We start from the raw sequence: 12,474 nt of genomic DNA, 5'->3' as shown, positions 1-12,474 counted from the left end.
AATCTCCAGATGCTGCTAATAAGGTGATTTATAAATAAAATCCAATGTTTTACCCAAAGATGAATTTACTGAAATGTACTAAGGATACAGAAGAACATACTTGAATCATAAAGACTGTCCACGCTTTTCCAACTTGGCAATGTAGAAGGTCTTGGTTCTTTAAGTCTTCTCTTGTGGCTTCTTTGTGATGAGTAGCGAGATTCTGGGGTACTAGATTTAACCTCGGCATGGTTACTTGCCGCATCTTCACTCATCAAAGAGAAAGCAGAGTGGGATCTCTAAGGAAAGAAAGATCATATATAAAGGGTTAAAACCACAACATATAGTAAATATGTCAACTGTCCCAGATTTGGTGGGACCATCATAATTTTCAGATGTCCGGTCATTCCGTTACAGTACCCATGTGTCCCGCATCTTGCTGAAACAACTTGGCCTGGTACTGTGTGCAGCCTGTGTTTCTGTGCTCTGCACCAAGCCAGGACTGTCATTTTGCACAGTGACAGTGTCAAGCTGTATGAGAAAACCAGCACATTAGACTGTCTACCTTAAATTTAGATTTAAATAGTATTAGATTTAAATTTGGCTTACATTACTTCAACATGCTGTGCCACAATTATGGTGCATGGGGTTGTTTGCAAGATACACTTTTTCCTTGTGAAGCCACCCCCTTTCTGCAAAGCCATACCCCTTGTTAAGAAAGGTGCAAAAGTGTCTAAAACACACAAGTGATTACGTTTTTTGTTGTTGTTTTTTTTTGGCACAAATTGCATTATATTTTTGGAAAAATTTGCTCTAGTATACCAGCTCCTTGATTTTAGCTCCTTAAAATTTTTACAAGCAGATGACCCAATACTAAGTTTGTTCCAACTGTATCAACTCTAGGCACAATTCTGTAACTAATCAGTCTGGACTTTAGATTGATATACTGATACAGTGTAACAAACTATCAGACTTGAATAGAGAAATATACTGCTAATTAGCTTACACTGGATTGCCCAAAATTGCCTTGGTTTAATAAAAAAAATCTTCACACATAGCATTTGTGCTGTTTTTCACACTTCATGGTATACTACTTAATATCCACTAGGTGGTGCTAAAGGACAACTCAAAACTGAAATAAACCCTGTGGCTGGGTTCACATAAACATATTGGAGGAATTTATCAATATTTTCACTAGAAAAATTGTGTGAACAAGTTAGAATTTTATCTGCAACACCTGCACTACCATAACATGGTCCGGGTGGAGGTCAATGAGGTAAGGTATGAGTGAGTGTACGGTCACTGGCAGGTGCTTTCTCCCTTATAGCATAGAATAGTCATAACACATCCAAGAAGCCATGCACTTCAGAAAACACATAACCTACAGTATGTATTTACTAAAGTGCATGGCGTCCTCCGTCTGCTCCTTCATGCCTTGTAAGATTTCAAGTCTGCATCATTGATAAAGAAGCTTCACTGGACAGTGAGTGCCCTCCTCTTCTTTCTTTTCATGGACTGCCATTTATGTGCAACTGTCTTTAAAATATTTGTTTAAAACAAAAAAAAAAGTTGCTTTTGAGCCCAAATTTGTACACAAATCTACATAAAACCATTGATAAATTCCCCTATGGCTTCACCAGGACACTAGTGTAAAAAAAAAGACTTAGATTTGTGCATAACACTGTCATTTTTGCGCTGTGCTTTCAAATTTTAAAGCTACAATTTATTTAGGGGCCTAGGATTTGGGGTCTGAATTTATCATTCTGAATTGTGATATTCTTTTTGGGTACTGTAGTACATCTATTCCATTTATTACTTTGGTTGTCTTTCTTTGAACATGCTGAAGCTTTACTATGTGTATGTGAATCTAAGAAACATAAAAGAAATTTTGGCAGAAAAAGATCACCTGGTCCATCTAGTCAGCCCTATAATACTTCCGTTCTTATTATGATAGATATTTGTTTATCCTAGGCACTTTAACCCCTTCAAGACAGAGCCCTTTGATGCACTGATGTCCGGGTCAAATTAATGCAATGTTCCTCCCCACCTTCTAAGAGCCATAGCGCTTTTATTTTTCCACTTACAGGGCTGGTTGAGGTGTCATTTTTTGCGCCATGATCTCTAATTTTTATTAATATCATATTGGTGTAACAGAAAAATTTTGATTGCTTTTTACAAATTTTGCTGTGATATATAATTTCATAAAATCAGCAATCCTGGTGCGTTTGTTTTTTCCGTATACACCGTTCACCGTGCGGGAACAATAATGTTATATTTTAATAGATCGGATGATTCCGCACACTACGATATGTAATATGTTTATTTATTTATATTTTATTTTTTATAATGGGCAAAGGGTCTTTTAAACTTTTATTGGGGGGGGGTTATAAGGTTTTTTTTTATACATTTATAACACTTTTTCATTACACTTTTTTTTTTTTACACTTTTAGTTACTGTAAAAAATGCAATCATTAGATTGCATGTACTGGTCTATGCTATGCCATAGCATAGCATAGATCAGTGTTAACTGAAATCTATGTATAGAGCCTGCCTGAGAGCAGACTCTGTACATAGATCGACGAACCGACAGGACGGAGGTAAGGAGTTTACCCCTGCCTGTCGGCACATGCGAGTGGGACCCCAGCAGCCTTGCTCAGTGCTAGATGCTTGATCTGAGGGGTATATGAGAGTCAGCTGCTGGATCTTATTACCTGCGGCCCCGGACTCAGTGATGTGAGCTGGATCGCAGTCCCTGCAGCGCTCCCGCTTACATCAAGAACCCTGTCAGCCAGGAACCTATATATACATTCCTACTGCACGGGGTATGTGCAGTAGGAACATATATACTGTATACATTTTACTGATGTGAAGGGTTAAAAAGCCACCTGGTTTATCTAGTCTGTCATTTTAGTAATTCCTTATTATTTTAGGATTGATATATGTTTTATTCCAGGCATGTTTAAATTCTGTTATTGTAGATTCCCCTACCACATCTGCTGCATGTTTGTTCCAAGCATCTACTACTCTTTTACTATAGTAATATTTTCTTGTGTTGGTACAGTAGGTACAGTACATTAGAGGACAGTGGTACAGTATATTAGGTGGGTCAGTGGTACAGTACATTAGAGAGGGCAGTGATACAAAACATTAGAGAGGACAGTGGTACAGTACATTAGTACAGTATAGTACGGGGGGACAGTGGTACTATTTACTATAGTTACACAGTGACACAGTTCATAGTGACACAGTTCATAAAAGGCACAGTTTATCCAGGGGGACAGTAGTACAGTTCATTAGGACAAAGGGATGCCATTCACTTAGCATAAGGAGAGGAGGGCCTAACTACAGATGAGGGCAAAGTCATGGGGCACAACTACAGATGGGGAACAAAGACGGGGTCTCATTACAGATACAGGCATAAAGAAGGGACCTAACTTTAAACAGAGGCACAGAAAAGGGAAGGGACTACAGATTGGTCTTTAAAGAAGTTACTGTTAGTGTTTAGGGGCACTATGATGGGGAGTTTTATAAAGGTGGATAAATGTGCTGTAAAAGTGAGGTGCTGAAGATGTTTGTCTGGCAGATACTGCTGTAATGACTTGTGGTTGGAAGAATTCTTCATGATGGAAAAGAAAAGGAAACCTGACCGACTCTGATCAGAGAAGACGTCACCTGTGAGTCACTGGATGTGTCTGCACTGTACTTACATGGTATACAGAGCTTGTGTACAGCTGGTATCTACCACTATTTGGTCATTGTATGGGGGAATATTGGCCCCTGTGTGGTGGAGTTAAGTACCAGTATAGTAGTAATGCTCATATTGTGACGGTATTATTAAGTAACCATTTATAATGTGGTTACTATGTGATTGTAGTATGTGGTCATGGTATGGCGGTATTATTTGACCCTTGTATACTAGTATTATTGGTAATGTAAGTATACAGGATTTGGTCAGTAATAGTATGATGTCCATGTCCATACAAGGTATAATCCAATCCAGAGCAGATTAAATTCTGGCCTTATATAAAAATCCTGGGGTGGCAGAGGTTGGAGGAACATAAAAAAGAATCTATACTTACCCGTCTCTGTGCCCCTGCAGGACAGGTTCACCACCTCTCTCACAGCTACCGTTATCCTGCTCCTCCCGTTTCTGCATTGTCATGTCCCGGCAGGAAGTACCCACTCGCCCCAGTGCGTGACGTTGCAGGACCAGAAGCTGCAGGAACCGGTCTGTGAGCAGTGGTGCAGCACTGCGGGGGCATAGGGACAGGTAAGTATGGATTCTTTATTATGTTCCACTCACCCCCTGCCGGCTTGAGATGTTTAGGTTCAACAAGAGTTCTTCTTTAAGTATATGTGCCCTGGCCATTATCCACTACTCATGGGCCACTGCTGTGTGCTTGCCCCCCAGAATAAAGTTTGCCAGCCAGCCCCTGCATGTAATTTATAGGCAAGTAAAGGCGTGAATTCCTTCCATTTTGTTGAAGTTACAAAACTTCAGTGGAATAGTTACATACTAGGCACCTAGACCCGCCTGGACGCTGCTGCAGAGGCTGTAAAATTGGTGATAAAGACACATCCTGGGCTCGTCACATCTATTGTGGAAGATGTGCTGTTGGTCTTAGAGGTTGGCTAAGAGGCTCTCAAAAGTCAATGCCGTTTGTTGTCCCAATGATATGGCGAGAACAGAAGGATCATGTGACCCACTGCTATTTCTGTCTAACCAATGTCTATGGTTTCTCTGCTAACAATAGGAAATCCATTGAATATCCCAATCTGCCTTCAGCTATGAGACCAGTAACACATGATGACACTCTTCTAGCACCAAAGTCACCAGAGACATGGAGCCTAGAGAAGGCAGCTGATGAAGATGTTGCAGTCCTTCAGTCAGAGATGGGGAACAACGCAGATTTAGACTTCTTACACAGCAAGAACTAAATGATTTGGTTCAGAACTTATGTTTTTTAAAAGCAAATGCAGAGTTACTAGCTTCAAGGCTTCAAGGATGACATTTGCTGTCACCTGGTACAAAAGTTTCTTTCTTAAGCTGCCAAGATGACTTAACACATGACTTTTTTGAACAGGATGTTTGTGAGAATTTCATTGGCAACTATCCAGCACAAAACTACGTCAAATTGGTAGACCACCTTCTTGAAGTTTACAAACCGATAAAGTGCAAAATGTAATTGAAAATTAATTTTCTGCATTTACATTTGGTATTTTTACCCTAGAATCTATCAATGTCAACCTACTATTGCTAGGATAGAAAACGAAAAGAAGGCAGGGCACCTCATTGGGTGACAAGTATAAATGTTAAAGACTGGTAACTCATCAAATGAATCAAGGCTCATCAGGCCTGGTTGTCACAACCATCACATGTGTTCATAAAATACTGTGAAGGCCGCAATCAATAGTCTGGTCAAGCAATACGTAGAAAATCATGAACAGATTACCCTCAGTGCAAGCCATATGGGTGCCAGTGACGTAGCTTTCATAGAGGCAGGGAAGGCATTTGCTATAGGGCCCTTGGAGGGAGGGGGCCCTGCACAGGGAAGATAAGAGCCTCCTGTGTCCTTTTGCTTAACCCCTTATGTACTGCAGTGTGTAAGTGACCCAGTGTTCTTTTATATGCTGCAACACAAAAAAGGGTTAACAATTAGCTCTCTGCCTCATTACTCTGATAACCTCTGACCTCTGTTCTCTGAGCTCCGGTAGAGGTCAGGGGTTATCGGTGCAGGAGTAGTGAAGGAGAGAGCTAATTGTCTTCTTTATTAACCCTTTTTTTGTGTTGCAGCATGTAAGAGAACACTAGGTCACTTACACACTGCAGTACATAAGGGGTTAAGCGGAAAGGTAGTCTGCTCCTGCACCTATGTATATAACCATGAGGCTCCTAATAGGCTGTTATAGTTAAATACAGTGGATGGACAGAACACGTAGACATTGGCTTTCTGCTCTGCCAGTCACTGTTGTGGCTGCACGCAGGATTTTGTCTCTGGCCACAAGAGGTTTATTTTTTGGCCACATCACCGAATATATATATATATATATATATATATATATATATATATACACTCCTGTTCAAAAGTTTGGGGTCACCCAAACAATTTTTATGTTTTCCATGAAAAGTCACACTTCTTCACCACAATACGTTGCGAAATGAATAGAAAATAGAGTCAAGACATTGACAAGGTTAGAAATAATGATTTGTATTTGAAATAACATTGTTTTTACATCAAACTTTGCTTTCGTCAAAGAATCCTCCTTTTGCAGCAATTACAGCATTGCACACCTTTGGCATTCTAGCTATTAATCTGTTGAGGTAAGCTGGAGAAATTGCACCCCACGCTTCTAGAAGCAGCTCCCACAAGTTGGATTGGTTGGATGGGTACTTCTGGCGTACCATACGGTCAAGCTGCTCCCACAACAGCTCAATGGGGTTCAGATCTGTGACTGCGCTAGCCACTCCATTACTGATAGAATACCAGCTGCCTGCTTCTGCTGTAAATAGTTCTTGCACAATTTGGAGGTGTATTTAGAGTCATTGTCCTGTTGTAGGATGAAATTGGCTCCAATCAAGCGCTGCCCACTGGGTATGGCATGGCGTTGCAAAACTGAGTGATAGCCTTCCTTATTCAGAATCCCTTTTACCCTGTACAAATCTCCCACCTTACCAGCACCAAAGCAACCCCAGACCATCACATTACCTCCACCATGCTTAACAGATGGCGTCAGGCATTCTTCCAGCATCTTTTCATTGGTTCTGCGTCTCACAAACGTTCTTCTTTGTGATCCAAACACCTCAAACTTGGATTAATCTGTCCACAACACTTTTTTCCAGTCTTCCTCTGTCCAATGTCTGTGTTCTTTTACCCATCTTAATATTTTTCTTTTATTGGCCAGTCTCACATATGGCTTTTTCTTTGCCACTCTGCCCTGAAGCCCAAAATGCCGCAGCCGCCTCTTCACTGTAGATTTTGACACTGGTGTTTTGCGGGTACTATTTAATGAAGATGCCAGTTGGGGCCCTGTGAGGTGTCTGTTTCTCAAACTAGAGACTCTAATGTACTTATCTTCTTGCTTAGTTGTGCAACACGGCCTCTAACTTCTTTTTCTACTCTGGTTAGAGCCTGTTTGTGCTGTCCTCTGAAGGGAGTAGTACACACCGTTGTAGGAAATCTTCAATTTCTTAGCAATTTCTCGCATGGAATAGCTTTCATTTCTAAGAACAAGAATAGACTGTCGAGTTTCAGATGAAAGTTCTCTTTTTCTGGCCATTTTGAGCGTTTAATTGACCCCACAATTGTGATGCTCCAGAAACACAATCTGCTCAAAGGAAGGTCAGTTTTGTAGCTTCTGTAACGAGCTAGACTGTTTTAAGATGTGTGAACATGATTGCACAAGGGTTTTCTAATCATCAATTAGCCTTCTGAGCCAATGAGCAAACACATTGTACCATTAGAACACTGGAGTGATAGTTGCTGGAAATGGGCCTCTATACACCTATGTAGATATTGCACCAAAAACCAGACATTTGCAGCTAGAATAGTAATTTACTACATTAGCAATGTATAGAGTGTATTTGTTTAAAGTTAGGACTAGTTAAAATTTATCTTCATTGAAAAGTACAGTGCTTTTCCTTCAAAAATAAGGACAATGCAATGTGACCCCAAACTTTTGAACGGTAGTGTATATAGGGGAGGGGGCCCCATACAGTTTTTTGCTATGGGGCCCCATGTATCCTAGCTACGCCCCTGATGGGTGCAGTTACTTCAATGGGTCCAATGATCATTATCTTTATGCACCTGTATGGCCTGCATTGAGGGTAATCTGTTTATTATATTCTACCCATACTTTACTATTGCTGGACACTAATATGGTATGTAACAGACCAGAGTACAATGTTTGTTTCTCAAAATTTCTATGTGATATAGACTATTCAAAATTATATTGTCTCTTGCCTCGAATGGGTTTATTATATTCACCTCAAAATTTCAAGGGAGCAGATCTTTTGCAAAAATTGTCATCCAATGTAATCTGCCTCTCAATTTTCTCCATATTTTTATTGATAAATGTCTTGATGCTGAAACATCTAGTTTTTACATAACTGTCTATTTTAGTTGCCAAGCACAGTTTCAGCTTTATGTCACAATTGTATTTCATCCAGTCTATTGTGCGACACCACTAGTAGCACAGCGTAAAATGATTTACTATAACCTATAAAACGTCAGGCACTGAGATATTGCTGTCATATTTCTAGTTTTCAAGCTCTAAATGCAGCATTGTACAGTATGCTGTTTGTTTCCTCCTATTAACACTGAACAACTTTTACCTCCGTTCATATATCGATATTATTTAATTATAAGGGGACTTGATTTTAATAACACGATCATTCAGGGAATTCATTGTGTAAAAATATTTCACTTTTCTGATTAGAATAATCATCCATCCCATGCCCAGGATTCCTTTAAGTAATGTGCCCCATGGTGCAACACTGGGGTATATTTATCAATGTATTGGCAGCAATTTAATGTAATTTCTAGTATAATTGCAGTAAAAGGAGTGAATCTGAGAATGGACTCCATATTTCTCAATCTGCCCAGTCTAGTCCAAATGAAGGCAACTTTTCAGATGTCCATTGTGCTACATCTTATAACAATGTTTGACACTATACACATAAAATAAAAAGGCAAATGTTGTACAGCAACCTCATGATAAAATGCAAACTAGAACAGGACAAGTGTGGCAAATATGAAATGGCCCTAACATTAAGTCCTCATAAATAACAGAATAAGAAAGCAAAATAGAACCTTTAGTGCAATATTTAAGTCTGAGGTAGGACTTTTTTGCAGAAATCAATAGTACAGGCGATTTTAGGAAACTTTGTAATTGGGCTTATTAGATTTTTATCATGAAAAAGCAGTTTGAAGCTCTCCACCCTGTCTTCAAGGTTGTCTATGGAAAGGGGAGGGTTGGAGGGAGATGAGGCACCAAAAAATCACTGGGCTATCTCCTTTGAAGTCAGCACTGACCTCTCTAACCTCTGAATACCGGCTTTTACACAGCTCCCACTGTGTAATCCTTTGTTCTCTGCTCTCTACTGGTGACTAATCTCCCTCCCCCCCCCCCCCCCCCGCTCTCCATAGGTTACACAGGGTTCGAATGATGTAAAAGAGATTTCATGATATTGAGCAGTGAATGAGAGAGAGGAGGGAAAGTCTTTTTGAATGCAGATGATTGCATATTTGCCTAAGAAACCCAATTACAAAGTTTCTTAAAATTGCCTGTACTATTGATTTCTGCAAAAAAAAAAAAAAAAAAACAGCGACAGTAAGACTTTAAATGTACTGTGGCAAAGTGAATTATCACAGAAGATACATTTCAATGGTGATGTGTAGCTAGATAAATATGTGAGATCTATCTGCACATTCTCACCCTGAGCTATCACGACGTACATCTCAAGTTGGATATTAAACGTGTTGTATGTTACAAGGCACTCCATGTAATTCAGTATATTGCTAAATTCAATGCATTACTTCTGTGGCATTAGAAACAAAACCATACCAGGGTGATGAGACATTGCTGCAAGCATACCTACAGTGTTCACACCCAAAGAAACCCATACGTACCAGCCAAGAAGATTTTTTGGCCATGGTGCTGGCAAGCAAACTAGGTCGCAGGGAGATACCTAATGTTGGAGCTTTTCTAACTGTAAAACGTACCTCACCTATCAGCACCACAGAAGAAACCAGCATCTTATTGTAAAACAGGTAAATATTTCCATACAACTTGTATCAGGATAATATTGTCATCAAGACAATATTGGGGGCTCACTGAAGGGGCCATTCTGGACAAGCTCTCTGCAGTAATGAAGAACAAGCCCTTCTTCTTTTGCCAAATACGCTCAGCCAGCTGCCATCTTACCGGCAATGAGCTACTATATATATATATATATATATATATATATATATATATATAGCCCCCGGCAGCCGATGACATATAGCCCCTGTGGCAATGTATATGGGAAGTGGTACTGTGCAGTGTATATACATACAGACACTGAGGGAAGTGGTACTGTGCAGTCTATATACAGACAGACACTGAGGGAAGGGGGACTGGGCAGTCTATACATACAGACACTGAGGGAAGTGGTACTGTGCAGTCTATACATACAGACACTGAGGGAAGTGGTACTGTGCAGTCTATACATACAGACACTGAGGGAAGTGGTACTGTGCAGTCTATACATACAGACACTGAGGGAAGTGGTACTGTGCAGTCTATACATACAGACACTGAGGGAAGTGGTACTGTGCAGTCTATACATACAGACACTGAGGGAAGTGGTACTGTGACTATACATACAGACACTGAGGGAAGTGGTACTGTGCAGTCTATACATACAGACACTGAGGGAAGTGGTACTGTGACTATACATACAGACACTGAGGGAAGTGGTACTGTGCAGTCTATACATACAGACACTGAGGGAAGTGGTACTGTGCAGTCTATACATACAGACACTGAGGGAAGTGGTACTGTGCAGTCTATACATACAGACACTGAGGGAAGTGGTACTGTGCAGTCTATACATACAGACACTGAGGGAAGTGGTACTGTGCAGTCTATACATACAGACACTGAGGGAAGTGGTACTGTGCAGTCTATACATACAGACACTGAGGGAAGTGGTACTGTGACTATACATACAGACACTGAGGGAAGTGGTACTGTGCAGTCTATATATACAGACACTGAGGGAAGTGGTACTGTGCAGTGTATATACATGCAGACACTGAGGGAAGTGGTACTGTGGAGTGTATATACATACAGACACTGAGGGAAGTGGTACTGTGCAGTCTATACATACTGACACTGAGGGAAGTGGTACTGTGCAGTCTATACATACAGACACTGAGGGAAGTGGTACTGTGCAGTGTATATACCTATAGACACTGAGGGAAGTGTTACTGTGCAGTCTATACATACAGACACTGAGGGAAGTGGTACTGTGCAGTCTATACATACAGACACTGAGGGAAGTGGTACTGTGACTATACATACAGACACTGAGGGAAGTGGTACTGTGCAGTCTATATATACAGACACTGAGGGAAGTGGTACTGTGCAGTGTATATACATACAGACACTGAGGGAAGTGGTACTGTGGAGTGTATATACATACAGACACTGAGGGAAGTGGTACTGTGCAGTCTATACATACTGACACTGAGGGAAGTGGTACTGTGCAGTCTATACATACAGACACTGAGGGAAGTGGTACTGTGCAGTGTATACATACAGACACTGAGGGAAGTGGTACTGTGCAGTCTATACATACAGACACTGAGGGATGTGGTACTGTGCAGTCTATACATACAGACACTGAGGGAAGTGGTACTGTGCAGTCTATACATACAGACACTGAGGGAAGTGGTACTGTGCAGTCTATACATACAGACACTGAGGGAAGTGGTACTGTGACTATACATACAGACACTGAGGGAAGTGGTACTGTGCAGTCTATATATACAGACACTGAGGGAAGTGGTACTGTGCAGTCTATATATACAGGCACTGAGGGAAGTGGTACTGTGCAGTCTATATATACACACTAAGGGAAGTGGTACTGTGCAGTGTATACATACAGACACTGAGGGAAGTGGTACTGTGCAGTCTATACATACAGACACTGAGGGAAGTGGTACTGTGCAGTCTATACATACACACTGAGGGAAGTGGTACTGTGCAGTCTATATATACAGACACTGAGGGAAGTGGTACTGTGCAGTCTATATATACAGGCACTGAGGGAAGTGGTACTGTGCAGTCTATATATACACACTGAGGGAAGTGGTACTGTGCAGTGTATACATACAGACACTGAGGGAAGTGGTACTGTGCAGTCTATACATACAGACACTGAGGGAAGTGGTACTGTGCAGTCTATACATACAGACACTGAGGGAAGTGGTACTGTGCAGTCTATACATACACACTGAGGGAAGTGGTACTGTGCAGTCTATATATACAGACACTGAGGGAAGTGGTACTGTGCAGTCTATATATACAGGCACTGAGGGAAGTGGTACTGTGCAGTCTATATATACACACTGAGGGAAGTGGTACTGTGCAGTGTATACATACAGACACTGAGGGAAGTGGTACTGTGCAGTCTATACATACAGACACTGAGGGAAGTGGTACTGTGCAGTCTATATATACAGACACTGAGGGAAGTGGTACTGTGCAGTCTATATATACAGGAACTGAGGGAAGTGGTACTGTGCAGTCTATATATACACACTGAGGGAAGTGGTACTGTGCAGTGTATACATACAGACACTGAGGGAAGTGGTACTGTGCAGTCTATACATACAGACACTGAGGGAAGTGGTACTGTGCAGTCTATACATACACACTGAGGGAAGTGGTACTGTGCAGTCTATATATACAGACACTGAGGGAAGTGGTACTGTGCAGTCTATATATAC

At 40.9% G+C, this 12,474-nt stretch overlaps 1 protein-coding gene across 2 annotated transcripts in view; it reads right to left on the bottom strand.

Moving 5' to 3' along the window:
- The window catches only part of MYRIP (myosin VIIA and Rab interacting protein), a 381,686-nt gene that overhangs the window by 76,036 nt on the left and 293,176 nt on the right, over positions 1-12,474 (bottom strand). For both annotated transcript variants that reach the window (XR_011361710.1, XM_069958351.1), the window contains exon 9: positions 101-278. Coding sequence is in view for 1 of the 2 variants with exons in the window: in XM_069958351.1 (XP_069814452.1) it covers positions 101-278 (178 nt within the window). In the remaining variant the exon portion in view is untranslated. The remainder of the gene's footprint in view (positions 1-100; positions 279-12,474) is intronic.

This window comes from Dendropsophus ebraccatus, chromosome 2, assembly GCF_027789765.1.
Source record: "Dendropsophus ebraccatus isolate aDenEbr1 chromosome 2, aDenEbr1.pat, whole genome shotgun sequence".
Taxonomy (NCBI): domain Eukaryota; kingdom Metazoa; phylum Chordata; class Amphibia; order Anura; family Hylidae; genus Dendropsophus; species Dendropsophus ebraccatus.
Note: the sequence above shows the minus strand (reverse complement) of the source record. Positions and strands in the feature narration are given on the sequence as shown.